The sequence below is a fragment of the Centroberyx gerrardi genome, chromosome 14, assembly GCF_048128805.1.
Source record: "Centroberyx gerrardi isolate f3 chromosome 14, fCenGer3.hap1.cur.20231027, whole genome shotgun sequence".
Taxonomy (NCBI): domain Eukaryota; kingdom Metazoa; phylum Chordata; class Actinopteri; order Beryciformes; family Berycidae; genus Centroberyx; species Centroberyx gerrardi.
Window position 1 is genome coordinate 29,058,723 of NC_136010.1, and position 25,711 is coordinate 29,084,433.

General features: G+C 42.7%; 1 protein-coding gene across 3 annotated transcripts in view; it reads right to left on the minus strand.

The window, feature by feature from the left end:
* Positions 1-25,711, minus strand: part of mtor (mechanistic target of rapamycin kinase) — a 90,721-nt gene that overhangs the window by 21,871 nt on the left and 43,139 nt on the right. For all 3 annotated transcript variants that reach the window (XM_071900163.2, XM_071900164.2, XM_078288004.1), the window contains 7 exons: positions 15,344-15,419; positions 11,484-11,623; positions 8,568-8,668; positions 7,814-7,929; positions 4,953-5,030; positions 4,159-4,266; positions 149-274 (listed from right to left, as the gene is read on the minus strand). In XM_071900163.2, the coding sequence (XP_071756264.1) occupies positions 149-274; positions 4,159-4,266; positions 4,953-5,030; positions 7,814-7,929; positions 8,568-8,668; positions 11,484-11,623; positions 15,344-15,419 (745 nt within the window). The remainder of the gene's footprint in view (positions 1-148; positions 275-4,158; positions 4,267-4,952; positions 5,031-7,813; positions 7,930-8,567; positions 8,669-11,483; positions 11,624-15,343; positions 15,420-25,711) is intronic.

The window sequence follows — 25,711 nt, forward strand, 5'->3', positions numbered from 1 at the left end:
AAGGTACGAATCACAAATAAATCATTTATACACTCCTTTTGTACCAGATATAATAGCTTAACCACATAATTTGATCCACATCTGCCAGTGTGTGTGTGTTTTTTTTAATCATTTGGGGAAGGGGTGCGCTTTAATTGCGTGTACTGACCAGGCGTCCACTCTTGCCACAGAGGCTGGCGTACTTCAACCAAGTCCTCATGTCCTCATGGGGGTTGATGACCAGCGATCTGACCATCAAGATCCTCTGCCAGTCTTCCACAATGCGCTGGCAGCCCTGGGGGGGAGACACACACACACACACACACACACACACACACACAAAAGAAAAACAAGGGACAGCCAGGTCACACACACATTTCTTTAGTTACTCCCTTCAAAGAGGCACTTCATCGTAAAACTCTCAAGAGAATGAACACGTGAGAGCAGGGTGGGGTATTAACAGTGGTCCCTCTCTTTAACTCACGTGCACGTGCCTAAAAATTCACGTGCTGGAAAAACAATAAGCCCACACACACATTTGTATTATTAGACTTTTTAGGATCTTCCACTGGCTACATTCATTCCCTATCCACCCAAAGTTCCACCCTTGGACACCCTTACACTGTTATACATCATCAATTTGTGATGTTCGATACGTTCCAGGGGTTATTTTGTGATGAAGTGTTAATTTACTTTCCCACACGCCACTTTCCCTCAACCTGCCTTGTCCACTTCTACTTCAGTTAGTGATTTCCTACATTTCCCAGAATGACTTTCAGCAACCCCCAGAGAACTCACCTGGTTTTACATATAGGTAGAAAGAGCAATAACAGTAGTGATTGCTTTAGAAACGACAAGAGGGAAAGAGTTACCAGTCTAAAGAAAGCGAGTCACGCCCCTTTACTCAAAACACAACATGTGTTGCGGCTGTGCTGCATTATGGACTATTGAGACAATGGCTGGTGGAGAACTTGGTATCACTTATCCACAGGAATAAGAAAAATACCACCAAACAACAAAATGGACCCAGAAATTCAAGGTACTGTACTTCACCAACAGCTGTCCTCTAACAGTCTTAAAGGTCCCATATTCTCCACTTCCCAGAGTTTTATTTTGTGTCTTGAGGTCCATTCAAAGCTGTGTGTGGTGCCATGTACCAAAAACACTCTCAATCAATTTTTACACGTTCATTTCCCAGCATCTCTCTGAGCCTTACCAAGAACAGGCTGTATATGTTGCTGTGTCTTTAAGGCTCATTAATATTAACGACCTCTCTGTTCTGATTGGCTAACCGTTTCAAGAGTGAAACATGAGACACCACAGACCAGCAGAACAGACAGGCACAGGTAGGGAAAACTCTCCGGTAATAAACAATGACAACCACTCAACCGCTTTGAAAAAAACACTTTACGTGATACACGTGATACACGATACTTTTACACGTCTATTATTTCTTACAAAAATGATAATGAGCGAACCTTTGTGACGCCACAAAGTTATGGAAGTCCAAACGGCTCGTTTAGAGGCTCGCTTTTATAATATGGATTGTGTGGATTTAGTTGGCGACCGTGCGTTTTGATACTTTCACCATGTTTAGATAGACCATCCAACTCCTTTATCATCACAGAGGCAAGTGGAATCCTGTTTTACAACATATGGGACCTTTAAAGTGTTTTAGGGTAGATTTTGCATTTAACCTCACCACTACATGCCTAACCTCACACCACGACTATCATTGGCTGAGGGAAAATTCCAATCACCAAGTTGGTAGTTTGCATGAGCAGCGATAGCCACCATGGCTGAACAGACAGAAAAAAAGCAGTACCTACAGAAACTCAAATGTCATCAAAAGAAAATCCAAGGAAAAGAAGTGTCAGTACTGGCCTCATTGTTTAATTGCCAAGTGATCTCTAGGAAGTGCAATGCAAATACACCACAGCAATGATAATTTAGCACCAAAGTTATAAATAAATATACATTTAAAAAAAAGGATCTTGCAGATTATCACTTTAACCTTTACCCTAACCTAACACTAATCCTAATTTTAACCTTAATCCTAAACCCAAATCCGTTAAACTAGCCCCTTGAAGCAGTGAGGACTGTTCAAAATGACCTCACTCGGAAGGTCTAAAATCTATACTGGTTTTCACAAGGACAGAGGTGCAAGAACACACTCATCCACACACACGCTAAACAGCGTGGTGGTGGCGTCCTTTGCCATACCTCTAATCCTTTGATGAGAGAGAGAGTTGGAGGAAGAAAGACAGAGGAAGAGTAAAGGAGGAGAGAGGTGACTCCTTGACAGATGTGTGAGGTTGGCCTCCAATAAATCACTATGGAGAGGGGAGGCCTGTCAAGCACGGAGCCCCGGTGCTGGTGCTGCCATTATGGGCCCTGTGTGTTTGCTCAGGAAGGCCCTGCTTGATCCCCAATATCCCTGAAACCCAACCTTCATCTTTTATGAATGGAAAAAGTCAAGATGATCAAGGGCAACTTCACTTTACTGCATGGGGATTCAAGTGTGTGTGTAGCTATGTTTCCATCCAACTGTCAAGCTAATTTAAGGCTGACTTTTGAAATGTCACAAAAAATAAAATGCAAATTAGGTGAATTTCCATCAGATGGGTTGAGACACATAAATAGGCCTCCTGAACCTCAGAAAAAAACCACATCTACCATTTCAATATTTGATTAGTAGTGGGCAAGTTGTTGCTGTTCTTTAGTGTCTGCTTATGTTGGCCATATTTCATGCTTTTATCCCAAGACAAATACAAAGAAATGCATTTGATAATACACTAATGCACCAACTAATGGTCATACAACCACAATGGATACTCACACATGTGAGAGACCATGTATGGCATTTCTGGGAGGTCAAAGTTGACAGAAAATTATGTGAAGAATGTGTCCAAAGCCATTTTTGTAGTTGTGCAAAGAGTCTGAACCATTCAGTGGTCTGTTCAAGCCAAGCCTACATCATTATTTATTCACAAAACACGTTTCCATCGCAACTTATTACATAATTTCTTTATCGACAAAACAAAAACATTTTTGCAATACTGAGGAAATTTCGAATCTTGCCGTTTCCATAGTATAAGAGAAATACTAGAAATTCTTGGATACAAAACCCAGCTTATGTGTGTGGAAGAGAAAATGATGTGTGTGCCACTGATATCCCCCTCAGGGTGAGGCAAGACAGTCCTAGAATGTAAATACGACCTTGCGGGGCTGCTGTCGAGGCAGAAGGCGTTGTTTTTTTGGTGAAGAGGACTTTCCAAAAATGTCAATAACACCTGAGCTGGCGAAGAGGGGCAGGAATGTCAACACGGACTGAGAGCTGGGTGCCAAGGTGTCAAGAGTCAGGAATGGTACATCGCAAAAAGCAAAAGGCGGACCCGCTTATCGCCTACCTGACTTGAATCTCTCCCTCGACGTGCGCGGACAGGACAGAGGCATGTTTTTGATTCAGCTGCGAAAAAGGCCAACGTGGAAAAGATGAACTCTTGATTTCGTAGCGTGGTATTATCTCGGATGGGCTGGCATTTACAGTGAATTGCGAAGACTTGGCGGGCGGGCGGCATTTTTCCCTCCGACCGCCGGCGGATTTGCGGTTCTTCCACATGTCCCCTTGTCTCATTTTAACAGCCTGTATTATGTACAACTCTGTAATTCTCAATTAATAATGATAATAACAGTAATCATAATCAGTCTCGGGAAGCAGGGAGGGTTTGGAAGGGGTTTTTAGTGTGGGTTATGCAAACATAATACGAAAGGGTATTTCTCTTTTTCTAACATGAGCCATGCTTTTTCTTTTTAATAACCCTACTTGTAGACAACAAGGACAAGGTTTTGTTTTGTTTCTTTGACGTTTTATTAAGGCTTAGGCCAGATGTTAAGTGTGTTTCTATATGTGTGTGTGTGTATTTTTGTGTGTGTGTAAAGAGGAGTTGTGGGGGAGGCTGCAGAAAAGCACCAAGAAACATACAAATCTACAAGATGGATGAAGCATTATTCACAGAGGCACTGGCGTGTGTGTTTGTGTATATGAATGTGTCTGTCTGGTAACTTCTCCCATTAGTAACAGTAGCCTTTCCCACATCTGCTTTGGATTGCGTTTGTACGTGTACACGTGAGCGTGTGAGTATGCGTGTGTGTCCATATATCATGTGCCAGAGTTACCTGAAGCCTCTCCCACCATGTTTCCCTGATAATGTCCCTCCTCTCTGGCACCAGCTTGTACTGGATCACCTCCTCCAGCTCCGACAGCATCTGGCAAGACACCATGGCCTGGGAAACACGCACATACGCAGTCATTTCACTGGTATAGTTACAGAAATTTGTATTACAGAGGATGTGGCAAAAGCTTGTTAATAGGACTGTTATTTTCTTGCTTTGCTGGCACCCATCTCATAGCTTATGTAATCCTTGAGGGTATGGTGGCCAAATGTTGTTGCAACCACCTAGACCTTTGTGTGTGAAGTCTTTAAGGAGAGCTCAGTCATCTCCATACTGTGGTTTTCTGTGCATCTGCCATTTCCAAACACCACTAGAGTCATCCAGAGTCTAAACGCCTGCTGAAGTGTCTAGTCCTGCGCGTGTGGTGGATTTGCTATGCCGGTCCACGCTGACCCGATACACACAACTAATTAAATTTGGAACAGAAAAGAAAAAACTGCGGGCCTCAATGCGGACTCCGATTTTTCAGCGGGCAACATCTGTATGAGATGAATGCTGCTGTTATCTGGCTCCAGCTAGTGATTTGGAATGGTTGCTCGCATAATTCCATACATAGATAGTGGAAGGAGAAACCGTAAACAGTTATAGTTTCGACTTCCAAGGCACACAATTTGTCAGATTAAAGTGTTTTATCATATAAATCTTTGCTAAAACTTGTATTGTTGTGACGTAACCCCTCCGCACATAAATGCTATGAAAAATGAGATGGTTGACCGATGCATGAAAGGAACACTTACTCCATAGGCTCGACTGTAGCTCTCTCCAGCCATGGCCGTCAGCTCGGCGTCCAGGAGGTCTCTGGCTTTGTCAATGCACTGCAACACCAAAACACACATATTTACAGTCTGAATTTAAATCTTCCTGATATAATGAATTTAACACATTCATAATGACGCGTAAAGATAACAAGAGCAGTAATGCAATGCTGAAGATGACCATAGTTTTTTAATCCTTCCCCTGCTACTCCAACTCTTCGGCAAAACTAACGAGGAGCGAAATGTGGCATTTCCTCAGCAATAAAAAAGCGAGTGTGACCCCAGAATGTACCATGACACATCGTCTTGCACTCCGAAACCGCAAGCTGCTTAACCTGCGTCAACTGCAGGCACCTCTCTTGCATCAGGACCAACGGGGGATTGGACTGAGCCCGGAGTGTATCAAAATGTAGGAACGCCCTTCTCAATTTTGGTACTGCCAATAGTGACACATTAGTGACACATTAGTGACACATTAGTGCGGCTAGGAGTAGAACGCCTTGTATAACAGGACGGTTTGATGCACTGCTGAGTGCCAGGTGTTTTATGAGAGGTCAATGAACCGCTGAGCACAACACTGTAAAGTTATGTAACCACAGCCGTGGATGTCAAATGTATCTCACAAAAACTTTTTATACTTTTTAAACTTTTAAAAAAAATTTATGCACATACAGAGCATTCAGAGAGAAACGGGGGAAAGGGAGCGGGATAGAGAGAGAATCAAAAGGGGGGACAGGGGTCAGGGTTCCTACCTTGGCCATGATAAAAATTACAGGACTTTTCCATGACTTTCAATAACTAAGATGGAGCACATCCAGGACATAAAAATGTTATTCTGGTATATTCCTGTAAAGTGACTCATTTGTCACTTACAACTTCCCCAGAGAATTTATCAAATTCCCTTACTTTCCCTGCCTGGAACACACCTCTCAAAATTCCATGATATTCCAGAAATTCCATGACCATTAAGAACCCCGAGGGGTGGTTATGATGGAGAGATGGAGACAGAGAGAAATAAATGATGGAGATCACAGAACAGGAAAAAGGGGCAAACATGGGTGTTGTGGAGGGAATCCTGCTGCCTTCTTGCGCGTCTCCAGCCCATGATTCCGGGGACTGTAATTAGCGGGCCGGTCCCGATGAGGGAGGACGACGGATGAAGCTCTCCGAGGCCCGGGACACACAGCTGTTTCAGCCCGACTCCCGGCAATTACTTTTTTTCGAAGGGGAGGGAGGCGAGAGGGAGAGATGGCGTGCCAAAAACACCCCGGCAGGCGCGCACAACAAGAGGAGGGGGGGTTGCGGGGAGGGCGGTTCGGGACGAGGTGACAATGAGGCTGCTCCTTTATGGCCTGGACTCGGTTATGGCTCTGTTTACTTTCGACTTACTGCGCCGGGGCCTCGTTGGAAATGTGCAGCCCAGACGACTCCTGATAAGTGCAGTGTCTGGCTTCTGGCATGAACATGAGCACAAACAAACCAGTGAACCAATCTCCCATTCTCCGACATAAAGGTTGCGCCTGTGTGCTGAACTTAGGTTTAAGCCCGGTGACGTTACTTCATCACTACGGTGCGGTATGCGTGCCTCCATGTGAACGGGTCGCTCGAAGAAACTCAAAACCCAAACACGGGCTACGGTTTGTAAAAGGCACGAGACAATTTACAAATCAGACGCACACTGGAGGCTTGGGTATATCATAAATCTTGGCACAGCGAACGATGTTGTTGGCGTGAGAGCCACTGGTGTGTCTACACATCGTCGCTGGGACGGACCAATCACGGAGATTTATAAAGCAGAGCAAGCTGAAACCGTTCAGACAGATGCATGCTGAGACTCCCGGTGCACATGTCTGGTTGTTGGGGGTAGAGAGGGAGGAAAGAAAAAACCCTAAGGAATCAAAAGGACTTAAGCACGAGGATTACCAACCATATCCGGAAGACTAGACTGAGCTCATGTTGACATTTAAGCTTTCGCCCTCACTCCATCTGCTTTTCATTCCTCCTTGTTCATTGTGAACGGCCTCATCATCGACGAGAGTCAAGAGTCGGCTTTCCCTCTTCAGCTGATGGAGAATCCTATAGGCCACACCTGGACCTAATCTCCGAATTAGAGGGGGAAGGATGGGGAAGGGTGGCTGCGGGGGGGCACAGGGAGTAAGTCTCCAGGGCTTTGTGGTGAAAGAGCGACTTGGAGGATGAGTCCAAGGAGAGTGGAGGAGCAGGTGTACATTGGTATCAGCGCTGGGGCTCGTGTTCGTTAGACTCGTTGGCATCCAGCCTGAATGGATCCAACGCCAGGGACTATGAGCTCATCTAATCTCATCTCCTCCATCAACCCCCATCAGATGAGGAAAACACCAGTGACCACCACCAGACCTTGTTGATAGGCAGGCGGGGGGGGGGTGGGGGGGGGAACAGGCTCTTTATTTGCCGAAGGCTGAATAGCTGTGATGATTTATGATTCGGGGAGTTACATAATGTTTCCACACCAAGGAAGTACCACATTGTAAAAGGAAAAAAAAAAAAAAAAGCTTGTGTATTTTATTCCTTTTATGAAAAGGCTTGAGTTGAAGGGGGAATTCGATCCTGTCTGGAATAACGCTGAGGCCATTTTTATATTTCTTTACCGTGTTCTTTTCCATAGCTTTTAGTACAAGGCATTAACTTTTCACACCTTGCTATAAAGTCTAATGCAAACGCCAGGAGCCACGAGACTAGACAAATTCCCATGTGGCATGTCTTTATGGGATGTTTTCTAAAAATATAGACCTTTAATGTACATGGAGTGCAAAAGAACAGCGCCACTGAGTGTATTTGTGAAGGATGATGACGACGTCACTCGCCTGCTGGGCCAATGAGAAGAGGTCCTGATGCAGGGCTAGCACGGCTCTGTAGAACGCCCCGTCGTGTGTGTCTCTTGGGATCATACAGGTGTACTCCTCCATGCTGTCCCAGTGTCCTGCAGAAACAGCAGCAATATGAAAGTTTAACTGTCTCTGTGACTTTGAACCAAACTGCATACAAGCTTGCGATGACATAAATGAAAGCAACCTCAATATTCAGTTTCCTAATGACACCAATAAAAACAAAAGACGTTCTGAGTCTGGTTGGGTATCGTTTCAGGGTTCACAGTTAAATTTGGAAAAGTCAAAGCCACGGGCCTCAGGAGACGCTTCTCCACTACGTGTGGTCTCTGCTCTCAGTGCAGTCGTGTCAAGAGGGAAGTGCTTTTCTCCACCATTGCACGTTATGATATGTCAACGTTATGACTAGATGCCATTTCCAGCTGGATATGAGAGGGGGACTTGGCTAGAGCTGTTGCTGTTTTCATTAATGCTTGGCTTCAGGTGCATTGAGTCAGGGAGAAGATGGTCCTAAATGCTCCATGCAAAAGTCTACAATGCTAGGAATGGAGAACAATATTTCCACTGTTGCACAATGTCTTTTCTCCTGACTCCTTTGTTATGTCGCTGAACCAGGAAATCTCTGACACTGCACGGTCTGTGTAAATTCCAATGAATCATTTGCTTTTATTGTATAACAGATCTGTCACACTGTTTTCTGTTCAGCTCGGATAGGGAGAATGTGAGCGGTTACCTAGACCCCAGGCGGCAGCAGCAGCCATGCGGGCCATCTTGGCCTGGGTCTCCTCGCTGACCAGCGTCCACTCCTCGCAGCACTGCTGGTGCAACTGGCCCCTGGGAAACAGACAAACCACAGGCTTAGGATGGCAGAACAAACAAGGGTTACTGACGACATAGAGACATAATGAATTATCAGTTTATTTGAATGTGATGTCAGCTATCAGGCTCCTTAGTTGATCAGCTGCCTTAATCTTTTATGCAGAGAATGCAGTAATGTTAGGCTACCTTTCATAAGATTAAGATTGCACTTTATTGACCATTTTCATGGAAATTTGTTTTGCGACCAGCGCCAGAACAACATAAATCACACCAAATGGATAAAATCACAAAACTAAACACATCCAAAAACAATATTGCACTAAAAATTAAGCGTTCAGACAAGATACACATTTCCCACCTGTCTCCCTCCTGCCTCCATAGACCAAGTCTTAAAAGTGTGTACCTGTGTGCTAATGTGTGTGTACATGTGTGACCATGTGTGTGTGTACTTTGTGTATGCGTATGCAAAGACCTAACGTGAGTCCCAATGTTGGTTTAGAGTCCTTAGTGAATAGGGAATGAATGCTAGGTAAGTTATGTGCTTTATTATAAAACGTCAGAGTATGCTGTCTTACAATGATAAATGGATTCAGCTATGTATATCACCATATGTCACTGGATTGCAGCAGTGCAAACAAATCACCATTAAGAACCCAGTTGTGCGATGTTACGTGAATTTCATTTGCGTACGAGAAAAGGATTCTGGGAGCTGTGTGAAAAAACGCAGCGGAAGTGTGAAGATTCTATTAATGAGATACTACTCAATAAAGAACAGACATGATTTGTAGAAAATTATTTTCTGTACAACATGATGAAGATTCATATTGCACAGGTATAGAAGAGTGAAGTGTCTCATCCCTGACTGACTAAAAAAAAAGTTATTCTACAAAAAAAAAGGCATGCACTGTTCCTGTAAGAACAGCCTTAATCTTCCATGGACAAAGAGGTTCTTCTAAGATCCAAGACAATGTTAATAATCATCCATACACGTGAAGACACTAAATTAAAATTTTCCATTTTTCCTGCGCCAAGCATTATTTGATGAACTCATTCACCAGTATGGCCAAGCAGAGCTGGCCGAGGATGAGAAGGAAAAATGACCGGAGCTAAAACTTGGTTTCTATTATATCTGCCATTATTTATTTATTCATTTGTTCTTACAGCTGAACATCTTAAAGCGGTGTAACGGCCTGCAACACTCCGACGATATCATGTATCCCAGCAAAACAGATGCGCGTCCCTGTCGGGGTCAGGTGCATCTGACCACGGCTAATTCTTCATTAACAACAATCAGTGCTGCATTATCCGTTCACTGCACAGGAGGACGAAACCCAACGCATGTGTTTTACAGGAAGGACGTTGGAGCAGGCTTAGATGAGAGAGAGGGAGAGGGACAGACGGAGAGAAAAAGAGAGAAGCAGGTTTGGAAAGGGGGGTCATTGGAGTGAAGCCGTTCTCCAGCTGCCTGGCTATGGTATAATATATGGAAGCTACAACAACAAAAAGACCCAGTATATTGGCTCTATGCGTGTCTGCAGTGGCCTAACACAGCAGGGCCAGCGGAAAAGAGCTAGGGCTATCATTTGACTCAGCAGACCATCATTCACGTCTTTGGAATTTCACTTGAAAAGACACTTAAATAAATACTGTGTGATTGAAGAGATATACCTATGATTTTGCAGTGAATACTGACACAGTCCAAGCATAATGAAAGTCGATCTCTAGTTGTTCATTTCATTTTAGTAAAGTATGAGCATAGAACTTTAACAGAGCGCATAGACATGCAAAAACTTCATCAATCTACTAAAAAATAATCCAGATTATAACCTCAAAATAATGAATAAATGAATTTTCTCCATGCATTTAACACAAGTAGTATCTCCAAATAATATGTATCTACATTCTAGACAAAAGGCTCGTTAAAAAGGTCTGTAAAACTCCATCCAGCTTTGAGTTTGGACTGTCAAAAAACATGAATCATCAGATCAGCATGAACAAAGAACTGTACAAATCCCGTTTACCTTAACTGGAAACAATGTGTTCCCATGAGACTGGCCTCCTTTGACACATGACTGGGTCAACTGTTATGTCACTCCGGGCCTTACCCGCCCACACGCAAACACATATGCCCACCTTCACTTGAATCATTTCCTTGTAAAAATGAATCACAGAGCGTATACAACAATGGCACAGGGACCCCGGGTTACATAAGCAAATTAACATCTGCTTAGCGTCGTGAGCGTTGTGACGATCCACATATTTAGACCCTTCAGATATTCTGTGATTTTTCTTTTTCCCCCAAAACTGCTCTGTGAAGGTGGGCGGCGTTGCTGGAACTAAGCCGGAGTCGCGGTGAGCTTTCATTGAGCTTGGGATTGGCGACGCCTATTATTGCCGTGGGTTGTCTCTTCTTGCATTTCCCAGTAATATTACCTTGGTCAACTTAGAGAAACCGTTTTCTCTCTCTTTTCGCCCGGTCATTAAAAGGCCTAGTGTCAGGACTCATTAGGAACGGGCTGCTAGGGATGGGTAAACTCCAGGCAAATCTACTGTCTCCATCCATTATAGTCATGGATGAAAACTGAAGAATGCAAGCTGCTCTCTATCACTTCAGTGAATCACGCATAATACATTTACATTGAAACGCCAATGGTAGAGTGTATATAGGCGTGATCAAAAGACTCCGAAAGAAATACTTATGGTATGGCAGTCTTACAGCAGGGTTATGTGGAATACAGGCAGAAAGCATTACTCAGCCAATCAGAAATGTGGAGTGGGACCATCAGTTTTGTAATTACTGCACTGACAACAGATATGACTCCTAACGTACCATTCTCCCAGGGCCTCTAAGCAGCGCATTCGGCCCAGGATGAGCTCCGGGTCCTCCTTGTTCATGTCGATCTTCTTGTCGTACGCCACCAGGGCATCCTCCCACTCATGCAGCTTCTCGTACCAGGTGGCTTGGATTTCCTAGTGAACGAGACAGTAGGAAGGAGACACGGGAGAAACATGACAACTGGAACTATGCGACTTTAAGAATTCACACAAATTAGTCTTACTTTGAATCCAATTCTCTGGCATCAATCGAGTTCTCAAGTCTGTCATCATGACAATTTGACAGTTTACTGATATGGCTTTTTGGTGTAAGGGAAGGCTTTCAGAATTGCTCTCCCTGTTTATTTACCAGATGCTGAGCTGGAAGTTAAGGATTCTCTGTTAGTGAGACATAGGTCTAAACAAAGTTCCACAACTGACTCTTATTATGTCAATGACCTTAATTTCTTTATGATTATGTTGAACCGGATAGTCGGGGTGGTGGTCTAGCAGTTATTCATAAGACCCGTTTGAAACCTTTTCTTCATTTGAACTTGAACTTGAACAATTTGAAATTTATGATAAATGGAAAGAACCCTGTATTTTGTGTTTTGGTTTAAAGACCCCCCCCCCGCCCCAAGCTGGACAAAGCCTTTATAGTGATATGATGTCCTTAGTTATGCATAAATGACAGAATTTTAATTCGTGGTGATTTCAACAGTAGTAAATTCCTGCTTCTAAATAAATCCTAATTAAATAATTGAATCTTGCACAGCATGTTCTCGGTCCCAAACTTCTTTTGGTATTGATGTTTGTAACCTGGAGGTTACAAACCTTCTCCATCTACATGCTCCTGTTAGGAAGAATCATACAAAAATATAACGTCTCTTATCACTGCTATGCAGATGACACACTGCTCTACCTTCCATTAAAACCAAATGATCAGCACTGCTTAGCAAATTTAAGAGATTGTCTGTATGAGATCAAAAGCTGGATGGCTCTCAATATCCTCCAACTGAATGAAAGTCTGAGATTGTCCTATGTGGTCCACTGAGCTACACCAACATCATCAGTAATGATTTAGGCAAACTGTCCAGTTTTGTCAAACCTCATGCAAAAAATCTGGTATTTTTGATTCAGCCCTGAAGTTTGACAAACAGATTAACTCAATGGTTAAATCCAGCTTTTATCAGCTCAGAATCATCTCGAAAATCAAGCCCTTCCTATCTTTCCCTGATCTAGAGATAGTCACACGTGCTTTCATATCCTCCCTTCTTGACTACAGTAACGTCTTTTACTCTAGTATCAGCAAAGCCTCTCTCTCCTGCTTCCAGCTTAGTGCAAAATCCTGCGAGTATTCTCCTGACTGGCTCTAAAAAAAGGGAGCATATTACCCCCATCCTGAAATCCCTTCATTGGCTCCCAGTCAGGTGCAGAGTTGATTTAAAAATCCTTCTGTTGACCCCTGGATGGATCTCAGAACTCCTGCACCCACACGTTCCCACCAAGCCCCTTAGACCCTGTACCCAGGGGCGTTTAGCTGCTCTATAGTCGCGTCTTTCCTCCAAGGGCGACTGCGCCTTTGCTGTGATGGCCCCGTCTCTATGGATGTCCTACCACTTACAGATTCCATTGATATATTTAAAAAACGTTTGAAATCCTACCTTTCCTACAAGGCTTTTGTTTGTGACTGATCCTTTGTCTTTCTTGTTTTGCTTTCTGCTGCATCTGTCTTTACTTTATGGTTTGTAGATTTGCTTTATTTGCTTTCTCTTTTGTCTTTCTCTGATTTCCTTTTGCCCTGTTTTTATTCCCCACCTCGTAAAGTACTTTGGTCAAACTTGTTTTGTATTTAATGTGCTATATAAATAAACTGACATTGACAGTACTGCATGGTTGATTGGAGATTCCAACTTGAAACACCTTCCTGGACCTGTAACTTATAAATGTTGACTTCCTGGTAAGAGTGACCTGTGGGTATTGGGTTCCTTCAGGTGACCTCGGCCAATGATACACAGATCCTTTGTCGACCTGGTGATGAGCCTGACTGGGATACCAAACAGAAAAGTGCTGCCACCTCCCACAGTAAACCTTTCCAAATGTTGACCTCATAAACAAGGATCCTGGAAGTGCACTGTGGAGCTGCTTTTACTGAATCTCGTCACTTCAGCCGTGCTTTTAATGGGGAGCATAATTGCAGCTTACAAAGACAGAAGGAAAGGCCATTTCCCTGGGAGCCCCACCTGTGAAACGGTCGGTGGGCTAACAACTTGACTTTGGCCTAAAAGTAACCACTTAATAAAAATCGAGTGGGTGCATATTGTAAAGAGATCCGTTTGGGATATTTCTTCAACACAGCTCTGCTTCGTCCCTGCTTCTTCCCACAATTGCCCCCATTCATTGATGTACATGCGCTTCAAGGCTATTTAACTTCTTACATTTAGATTTATGCTCAGACTGCCAGGGAAGCTTGTGGATTCTGTATTGTTTACTACTGTGCTCTCATACAGTAAATGCTAACTAGTTGAAGTCAACAGAGCAAAGGACGGATTGTAAATAAAAAAAAAAACAAGGGTGACAGGGTGGGAGACATGTTGTAACAAAGAATGCCTTTTCCCTCTTATATAATTGATGTGGAAAATCTGTGTGAGGGCGTCCAATGCCTTGTCTTCTGTTTAGAAGGGTATCTGGACCAGCTCCCTCCATAGAGAACATGAAACACTGTGGAGCTTTAGGTAATAGCAGTGAGAGGTATCCTTGTGCATACAGTTAGGGTATTACTGAAAAAGGTAAAAAAAAAGTTCATATTAAAAGCCATAACATATTAAAAGCCATAACATACTAAAAATCACATAAAGACTAGACCTTTCTTTAATTTAATATGAATATCAATGCCAACATTTGGAAGTGACATATTTTGTGGGCTTTCCACTTGGCAGGTCAGAAGCCACACAGGGACTTGCAGTGAATGAAGTTATTAAGGGGCTTTACAAACCATTCATTATTACAATTTACAATTACAATTACAATTTCCCATTTGGCAGACGCTTTTATCCAAAGCGACGTACACATGAGACTTTAATACAACACAAGCAAGGTTCTAGTCAGGAGAGAACAACGAGAATAAGTGCCATAACGCTAAATTCTGGTCCAACAGGACATAGGTGCTACAAGGCAGTGCATAGAGTGCATAGAGGCAGATAAAGAGTTTTTTTTTTAGTTTTTTTTTTGGTTACACAGTCCATCAGGTGAGAAGGTGTTCACTAAAGAGCTGGGTCTTTAGCCTTTTCTTAAAGATTGAGAGGGACTCTGCGGATTGAATGGAGTTTGGTAACTCGTTCCACCACCGAGGAACCACAGAAGAGAAGACTCTGGCTAATGAGCCAGAGAAGACTCTGGCTCATTATTACGAAACTATTACTGTACACATTGTTTTTTGGTATGAAGCATTACATGTTTTTACCATTGGCAAGCAACAGCCCAGCAGTCCGAATCTTTACAGAATATACAGGGAAGACAATAACAGTAAAGTGAATGTTACTGTCTTATTATTGAAGTGAACAATCCTGAAGGCAGCCCATGTATTGGATAAAAGAAGTACATAACTCTGGTCCTTGCACTTGTCTAGCGACCAGTGTAGCAGATGTTTTTTTCCACGTGCGGCAGATTAGAAACAGGGCGTTCTGGGGGCACGTGTCTCAAATGATGCTCATCCCCATGTTAAAGTGTGTGTATAGGGAGGAGATAGGAAGACACTTACTACAGCCCACAGAGAATGGGTTTAGTTTACAGAGCAGATAATAAAAAAAATAAATAAATACATAAATAAATTAAAAAAAGACTAGGGGAAATTTTTAAAAAAAAAAAAAGACTCACCAGCTCGCCAAAATGTTTCATGGCATATTCCAACACCCCGGACGCTGCCTCTGGCTGCTGCAGTTTATTGTTGATGCTGCAAGATATGACAGAAACAAAGAGGATGTTTTAGGCTAATTTACATACCAAAATCTGGCAACCCAATCTTAGGGAGCTCGTGCTTGCTCTAGGTAATGGATAACAGTTTAGTTTAGACATGCATACCAGTAAGAGCTGATGAAATGGGAGGAAAGGATGTAGGTACCACCGTCACTGACCTAGTATGTGATTATACATGGACAAACAATTGAGTAGGTGGTATATGTAAGTATGTCAAATGAAGCTAACTGACCTGTTAAGAAAAAATGTGAGCAGAAAGAGTAAAAAAGATTTAATAGAGACGAATATCCTCTTGACACCTTGAAGACATTGAACTGTTAACACGGCTAAAGCTACCATAAATTCTGAGAAGAGACATATTTTGACAAGGAATATTACCAGCATTTACAAAACAATGACGCTCTTGCTCCTGCCGGTAAACTGAGACGCTCACTGCCTTGCTTTTTGGCATGCTAAACAAATGTTTCCTTTCAACAAAGGTGTATATTTTTGAAAGGTAAATGTGTTGGGCAGCGCATCAACTTGTGTCATGCTTGGGAGATAAATTATGTGTCATCAAGACGCCGGTCCCTCAAATGTGTGTAACCCCCACTCCCCACCCCAAAAACCACATCTGGAAACACTCATCTGAAACGCAAGTCTGTTGTATTTCCTCAACTGCAAAAGCCGTGCTCGGCTGCGGCCAATACATCTGTAAAAATGTAGCGTTTGAAGGGACCTGGTATGCGGTGGAGGTCCCGAAGACAGCGGGCAAGAGAGTTGATGAAGGATACCTGAGCGTGTGTGTCAGACACCCGGGCGTGACGCGGGGCGAGGGCCAGACAAATGTGATGAGAGGGCACAGCAAGTGGTCACACCCAGGCTACAGAAGCTGCTGGTATCAAGCCGCATGCTAGACAGGCAGCATAACAAATACAACAAAGAACAGGAGTGCTCTTGTACGTAGTTGTGCACAGAAAACTTTTACAAGCAGGTGATAACTACGAGTCATTTTGAAAAAAAACTTCATTGCCAAATTAGTAGATCAATGCACTGAGGTGTTCATCATATGACAATACACACGAAACGATTATTTTTAACAGAGCCACTATATAGTGGCCACTTCTATGAGTCAGTTTGGTGTATGTTGTCTTTTTTGGGGGGTAAAGTTTGCGACTGGCCGTGTTGTAGGCAAACAGCTTTTCATGGTTGGCTGTTTGAGAGAGGGGAGGGGATTAGTCACAATAACGTTTCTAGTAGACTGTAGTTTCGTGCAGTTTAAGCAAGCCACTTATAGTCGCTGTCAATTCGCCAATCAGAGTCCATATTCCCGCTGCACGTCTCTCTCTGCCTTGAGTGGCAGAAAAAAAAAAAGCAGAGAAATGACTGAGCCTCTTTGTCTTAAAGGGTAACTTCGGTATTTTTCAACCTGGACCCTATTTTCCCAACTTTTTGTGTCTAAGTGACTAATGGGGACAACAATTTTTGAAATTGGTACAGTATTGAGCGAGATCGCTTCAGCCGGCAGCCGTGAAACGAGCTGCAATGTAATCCGACGGGGCAAATCGCACCGTCAATGTACGTCCACTAAAAGTGCTTGTTTTTGCCACTGACAGGCTCAGATTGTTATTATAAGTGTCTGACAACATTATGGAAAGGACCCTACAGAGAAATAAAACGTTTTTCTTTACCTTTGGCTTGAGCCGGTCTGTGTGTAACTTCCTGCAACAACTCAACTCTCGCGAGACATGGTTACAAAAAAATAGGGTCCAGGTTGAAAAATACCAAAGTTACCCTTTAATGTCCATCCGGTTATTTCAATTTTAGCAGCTGAGGCAATGCAGAGAGGTTGGCTATTTGTTGCTTTGCCATGGGCTCTCCGCAGGGAAAGAAGCCACAGACCTGGTCACTCCCCGCAGTAGGTCTGGCTACTTGGCTAGCAGTGTTTCCCATACATAAACATTACCTGTGCAGCCTGGCCAGGAAGATTTGTTCACGTCCACTCCATTCCCCCTCTTACCCTCTATGTAACTAAACACAGTGAGAGAAGAGCGAGATACGGTGTGGCATCCTATGCTGTTTTTTTTTGTTTTTTAAGATTATTTTTTGTCTTTATTAGATAGTTGGAAGTGGAGAGAAACAGGAAAGACTAGGGGACAGGGGGGTGACATGAGACAGAGGTCCTGGGCCAGATTCAAACCCAGGACATCATGGTTACATGGTATGCGCCTTAGACCACTGAGCCACCAGGACGACCCATCCTATGCTGATTACCTCAGGTAAGCCCCCACAGGGATTGAACTTTTCCCTCCCTACGACAGATTTCAGGGAAGGCAGCAGTATGATCAGTATAAAGTGGCATAGGTAACATAGGTGGCATAGTATAGTGATGATGGGTGTGTGTTTGAGATGGTAAAAAATATACAAGGTGAGTGACGGTTCCTTCTTGATTTTTGTTGTTTGTGTGATGTCATCAGTTTAGCCTAGATGTTGGGAATTATTGGAAATTTTGAATGTACAATTGATATACTTGGCTTTGATATTTTATGTTATATTGGTCAGCTTCACAGACAAAACAGGTGGTGAGCTTATAAATTGCATTAATTAAGTTTTTACTTGTTACTGTAAGATTTGTGTGGGTTGTTCTTGAAGACAGCCATTATGCAACAAGAAGCCATACAGGATATGTGTGATAAACTTTAGTGTTGCCCGTAGAACCAAGAGCCACATTTGTATTTATGTGTTGAAGATATGGGGTGTCACAACAGTCAGGGCATAAGCCTTCTTCATTTCCTTTTAAAAGGCAATTAGTGAGCATCCAATGTAGCATGTTATTGTTACTGACAGCTATAACCCAATATTAGTTTAGCTGCTGTGGAACTGTGGAAACTGTATTACAGTTAGACCTAAGCATCCAGGGTATTTAGAAGTGAAATACATATTCTAACCTTGATTACGAACCGAGTCGAACATCTTGAACATCCTTTGAATCCACATGACACCCTATATTGTCCTTTCGCACGATCTAGCCTTTGATGACTGATATTTCCAAAACAAGTCGGTGTATATAGGTGACAGAGAGGGCAAGCGTCTAGCACCTGAAGGATATCAAACTAGACAGAAAGAGTGTGGTTGCATAACATGGGAAAGTGAGCTCATCTCAGTAAATTAGTGTTTGTCTGTGACTCTTATGGGCTGTGATTCAGTGGCTCAGCAAGCAGTTTTAACCAATGTTCCATTGTTATTCCACAACTACCATCCAGCATTACACCTAATACTGACGATATCACAAGGCTATCTTGTGTATACTTGAGTCATTTTTGACTGAACCCAGAAATTGCCACCTGCAGTCAAACAATCAACCTCCGAGCACCAAATCAAAAATGAAGAACTGCAAAGCCTCCTTGTCCCACCGCAGACAAGCTGCCGAGGTATGCTAAGGCTGCCCAGATGTGCTCTCGTCTGCGAAGACAAATCAGAATAAATAAGAGCTTTCTCTCCTGTGGACCCTGGAGAATTCATTGTCCCTCAGTCAGAGCCATCTGGCTGCCAGCTCCAAACACACACACTCTAAACACATCCAGATGACGAGGCTCACGTAACGTGCTCCTCAGTGAGAACTCCGTCAAACTACGAGCGAGCAGAAAACTTTCTCGAGACCACTGTCAAGCCATCTTCGTGTTCAGGGCCACAAGCATCGCTTCCCAACTGAAGCATTCCTTTAATTTGCTCCTGTGAAGCACGGGGAAGGCGGTTGAAAAAGCTTGAGCTTAAGTTGTACCAAGTGTAAAATCTTCATGATTTATTATATCTTGCCATAGAAATTTAGAGAATGTGCTCTGTATCTTGAATCCAATTTCTTTGTGGTTTTAGTCCAAACTTGCTTGGTTCCATAGAGGTTTAGAGGGGGCAAACATCCATTGCCTTTTTAAGTGAAGGACAAGGGCATTTGAATGTGTAATGTAAACAATATGAAATGAAATAGCTTGAGAGTGAATTCATTAACAACTTTTCCAGTAAAGCTTCGGAACCTACCTAATGTGGCCATAACTTGCAGTTCGTTCCCAAAGTCAGTGTAAATAGGTTGATCATGTTTCTGAGCCATCATTCAGCTTGCTTTATGCCTGGGAATTTTTAATAACTCTTCTATCAAAAACAGAGCTGTCTGTGACATTGCTAAATAATAATAATAACGCATTTCATTTGTATAGCACTTTTCATTCATAGTGAATCTCAAAGTGCTACAGAGTTAAAAACATTTTAAAAAAAAATGAAAACAAAGAAAAAAGAGATCGCTAACAAAAGTTAACACGAAAAAGCCTTCCTGAATAAAAAGGTTTTTAGGCCTGTCTTAAAAGAGTCCAGGGTCTGCGCTGCCCTTAGATGGTTGGCAGGAAGGCTGTTCCACAAGCGCGGTGCAGCTGAGCAGAAGGCCCGATCCCCCATGGTGCGGAGCTTGGTACTGGGGGCCCGGAGGAGCAAGCTGTTGGTAGATCTGAGAGTGCGGGTGGAGGTTTGTGGGGTGATCAGTTCTTGCTGTTCATCATTTCAAACCAGGGGAGGAAAAAATCATTACACCTCTAAAATTGAAGTCAACCAACCACCTTAAACGGACTTGGATTTCTAATTCTAAAGAACTTCTAAGTGTGTCTTGAGTATTGTGCTTTAAACTATTATAAATTCTAGTCATGGCAAAAGTATTGGGTATATTTTTTAATCAAAAATGTTGATTTGAGTATTGCAACTGGGGCCTCAGGTAACAGAGACAGGCTGCTGAATTTCCAACACAGAGAGAAACATATCACTCTATCCTCATGGGCCCAAAGAGTGAGGCACAAACAGCTTATCACATTGCAAACTCTACACCAACGTGTATGCATTAATCATAACAAAAAACTGAATGACTACCTCGGGTCAGAAAGTGTCCCAGGGGAGTTGAGGTAACCCCTAAACACCTTTCAAATGTTAAACAAACTTAGCTTGTCAGATAATGAGAACTAAAAGAGCCACGTAGAAAGACAAATCCCTCTATTCCCGTAAAATCATCCGCAATCCCCATCTCTTCCATTCTTAAGTGGCTTGGCTTTTTCATTAAACAGAGACAGACTGATCCCTGGGGAAAACGTCGAAAATTCCCCCGCGGAGCATAACATGTGCGAGAAGGAGAGGAAAAAGCGGGCCTCACTACTGGACCTAATCTAATCTAATCAGGAAGATATCCACTTGATCCTTGCTGATTTTTTTTGGCCTTTCCCTTGCCAAATGTTGACTCCATCCCTTAATGTTGACCATAATAACTTTGAAATGTGAGCGGCTATCTAAACACTGTTCAAGGAAAGACTGAATCAAGGTCCAATGAATTGATGCACATTAGTTTCACTTTGAACATCATGCACATATTTGTAAGCTTGGATATTTCTTCGATGCATATTACATAATCATGGTAGAGGCCATCCACAGACATGTAATGGAAGCGCTTTTCAATCATCACTCAAACCGGGCATAATGACAGAGATGTGTCCTGGAGCTCTCTCAGTTAAGTGCAAGGGGTTTCTGGAACTGCCCAAACCAGTGATATCACATTGTCAAAGCTCCATCAAAATTGAGAAAATTGTTCAATTATTCTGTGGTCAGTCATCTGCTGGGCAACTGGTGGGCGTATGTGAAGGTTCAGGATGAGTAGGGAATCATGTGTAGGCCACACATGACTTAGGAAGAACTGCATGTGAGGAAAGTCCATTAAGGAAGCTTCAAGCTGTGGCAGCTCCAATAAAGGAGGAGGAGGGTTACTCAATTTGCAAGAAGGAAAAGGTTTCCCATATACACCTCTAAAAATATATACAAATGAAAAATATACTGTGATGATGTTGCAGTCTTTTGCCCTTAACTCCACTCTTATCCAGGAGAGTAGATGGTTGCTGGAGACATGCATTTGCATCAGTCAAATGATGCAGTCTCTCTCGTAGGCAGAATCGCTACATGTAATTGAGATGAGCCGAAACATGAGTGTGTACACACAACTGCTTATTGTGCTTAATTCTCTCTAACCCTTCTCTCTGAATTCTGTCTCAGCTTACACATGCTCCACAACAGGGGAAAGTGGAAAGTGACATCGGCTGTCTGACACAACTCTGGCCTTTGCTCCTAAGGAACCGTACATCTGTGGGGCGGCCAGAACGCAATCAACAATGGTCTGAGGCGCTTGGCCAGAATGAGCCGAACCATCTAGCACCTTGGGGGTGTTCTTTCCATTGCGCAGGCCTTTTCCTAGCAGATTACAGATGAGAAACGGGGGGGGGGGGGGGGGGGCTGGGACTCTCTTGACAAGTCACACTCCACTGCTTCCACATACCACTTTCTTTGAAGCTACCACTTTCCAAGACGACAGCGCATAGAAAGCAAAGAAAAAAAAATCCATCGAGGATGACCTCATGTTGTAGAAAGGAGTCGATGCGTGGCTTGAGCCTGGTTGGAGAACCTGTATTATAAAACAAAAGGTTCCAACATCGAATCCCTCTATCAGAGCTGAAGGACAAGTTGCGCATACTGCCCTCAAGCTCATGAAAAGAAAGGTATCCACCAAGCCATAAAATGCTGCACAACTTAACAACTTGTAACATTTTTTATTTATTTGTGTAATTAGTATTTTGGAGAAGAATTCCAGGTGGCAAGCAAATACTTCTTGGTTGCATTGACTAAAAACGAATAGTCACTCTAAATGCTTAGCCTAGTACCTATGGTATGTTTGTATTAATTTGAGAGATTTCTTGACTTAAAGCAAAAGTACTTCTGAAGCAATCTAGTTAAAGAATTATTGCATTACTACCAGAGATGGACTCACCAGGAAGACACTAATGTGCTTTCAGGTGGGAGCCTTCTAATGTTGTAAGTAAAGCACTCAAACCATTATGAAATTTAAAATTCATGTTTGTTATGAACTATTGAAGCTGAAGCAATCCATGCATTTTTCCTCTAGACAGAAAACTATTGACTAATGTTGACTCACATCAAATAGCAGCAGGACTCGGAAGTGCAGAAAGATGAATGGTCTTCCAAAACAACAAAAGGCAGCCCTTTTGCCATTACCCATTCCTTTTTTCCTTTTCCAAAAATCCCTCATTTGGAGAAATGATCAGTATCGAATTCTCCGCGTTTGTGCATTGTATGATAGTGAGCATGGTGGTGGGCCAAGACTAGCTTTGTTTTCCTTCTCCATACATAGAAACGTGTGCCAACGGGCCCATTCAGACTAAGGCAATTAGACAATGATTGACATTAAAGGGCCCAAAACATTCCTATTTTTTCAGCTGGATATTCCACAGGAGCATGACTGAGCTCTGACTGAATGAAAATGATACTCTACTACAGACTATTGACACACGTGAATCAAGGGATGAATGTAGCATGCTGTTACACTGTAGTTTTATTTGATTTTCCATTTAACCTAACGGGAAATATCCTGTCCAAAGCACTGCCTCAGTACAGATTATAGCTATCTAAACAGCTGCTATTGTTTGATGCTGATAAGATCTTAACTCTTGAAAGAGTCTGTCTAGATTTGAATAGACGCAGAATTATCTCTCCAGCTGTTTGAAGCGCAGGGTTAAGGTACTATGATAAATGTTGCGTGACATATCCAACACTTCATTTTTCAATTAGATATCTCAGCAAACTATCCCATATCTGACCAGTTTCATTCAACACCATCTAAATTGAAGACCCGAATCCTAAACTTGTAGTACATGAACACGACATAAATCTTCAAAGAGTATGACCCCAGTGTTGCATGAGCGCATCTAGTAAGGATGTAATGAGGAACATGTTATCATTATCAAATACAGACGTTGGCCACTACAGGTCTTTGGGGGAAAGCAACACATCCCAGCATGCTATGAGCATGGGGGCAAAGGAAGGGGTCACCCTCGGTCATCTTTTTCCTCCCAGATGGCGTTGGGACGTGGGTGGCTGGAGGGGGATTTCATTCATCCTTGACACAGTTTGACTAGGCCATTGTTTCTTATTTCCCTACAAACATCAACATGAAAAAGGGGTTCTTTCATCATTAGGAAGATGCCTTGCTTTCATTTTCCACAGCATGGGAAAAAATTTCTTCACTTGAAATGGGTACATGTGAAACCCTTGAACCTTAGAACCATTTAAAAACTTTGGAACTTGGCGTCCTACATGTCCCAGGTCAATTCAAACATGATTTCATGGAAGACAATTTCTCAGACAGAAGCCTAAAGAACTCTCTTAACATAAAAGCTTAGTGCTAGAATTCATTTTTGGGGGTTCTGTGAGTAAAATACTGTAGCATATATACAAGTTGTGACCACTTCACAGATGAACAAAAATGCCTCTGTTGAAATGTTATACATGAAAAAAGAGGCCACTCTATCACTTACATCATTTGACATGACATTTCTCTGCTTTTCTTTTGCCTCAAGTTAGTTAGGCATGTTAGGGGGCCATTGAGACATCGGCCGGAGAAACCATTCCACCCATGTTTACGCCACACTGTTAACACATTGAGACACAACCGCAGAATGTGTCTCCTGGGTCCCTCACCTTGAGGTCAAGAGGCCAAAGGAACAAAGTGTCTCCTATGGCAAAAAAGAAAAAACTGGAGCCTGACTGTTACCTCATTGGAATGTTGCCGTTGCTATTTGGATGGAGACAAAAGGATCCACAGACAATGTTGCGAGACAGACTTGAGTTTCCATAGGCTACATACTGACTACATTTTCGGTAAAATTACCCATTAAAATGCGCTTCCGCTGAATGATGCCAGTCCTGTGATGATCACATTAATTTTGCTTTTGTTCAACTTAAATTGACTTATGCTATAATTGACTTTCCTCCTAAACAATGGAAAACAAGCTGTGGCTGCGGTTGTCTCATTTCAACAAAGGGATTACGATAGAATCATAAAATAGCAATGCTGGCTATTGGTCAAAGGGACAAAAGTTCTTTAGCCTTTGGTTACATGCTGTATATAATTTTCAGCAGCAGTTTTCAACAGAAAACTCATTGAGCAATTCCATCCTCGAGGCACAGAAATTGGTATGGAATTGGTTAAGGCCCACACTGTAGCATTATAAAGAGGAAATGCTCAAATTTTTGCATTTTTATCATCTATCTTAATGGCATTACCTACTTCAGAATGCATGAGAAGACACTCGCAAACACAAACACAGTTAACAGTTATCGACGTTGAATCCTGAAACGCCGGCACACGTGTTCTTTGTTTTCTGTCCGGTGACACAGCAATTCTTTTTGTCCTCCTGATGTCACGCGATGTCTCTTTGAAGCGGTGCCACGTAGCCAACTGTGCTTACACAAAGCGGAGGAGACTACTCAAGTGGGATAGTGGCTAATCCGTCTTCCCTTCCTCCAGTACACCTCGTTCCGGCTACCGCTTTGCAGGGTGGTGAGCAGACGGCCAGTACCTGGCCCGTGTCCCTTGTACGATAACAGACGCCACCTGGTAGCCATCACCGGCCTAAGCCACCAGACCTCTTGGTGGCGTGCCAGGGCATGAGGTCTGCCGCTCAGACGGTTGGTGGATGCTCAGGCGCATACGGTCTCCCTCATTATAGAGAATATGGAACAGTTTATTTAACCTCTACACGTGACCAGGTCTAACTGGGATGCGGATAATTTTCCATATTGTTATTTTAAAATTTAAAACAGTAAGTCAGTTGCTTGCCTTATAAAAATAATAAAAATAACATCCATCCCATTTGCGGTAACATTGAGCAATAAGCCACAAGAGGCCGTAGTTTAATGATTTAAAACGGCCTAGAGGCGTTGTTAGGCACGAGATGAAGCGGCGGAGTGATATACGTGCTACCAAACCACAAACGAGAAGGCCAATGTTAAACAAATATTTTACTTTTAAAATAACAATGAAATGTTATTTTTCTAACTCTAACCCACCTAGCAATATAGTTCTTCAAGATTAGTAAACCAACATGACTACAGAGTGACATAAGTAGCAGTCTGAGTGGTGAAAGCAAAGCAATCTCCAACAGTCACACCCAAAAAGCGATTAAAACACGTCCTTTCAACACAACACCACCCACACTGCCTACATCTAATTTCCAATTATCCATTGGCTGAAACCTCTGTATAGTGCAGTATTAGATGTTATTTTAACTTGTGTGAGGTAGTTGCCAAGTTCAAGTTCTCTGATGCTGCATTCATGCCATATCGGATAAATAAATATGAACTGCCGACTGGGAAAAGGTGTTCACATCAGCCTCCTAGTGGTAATTATGAGTAGGATAT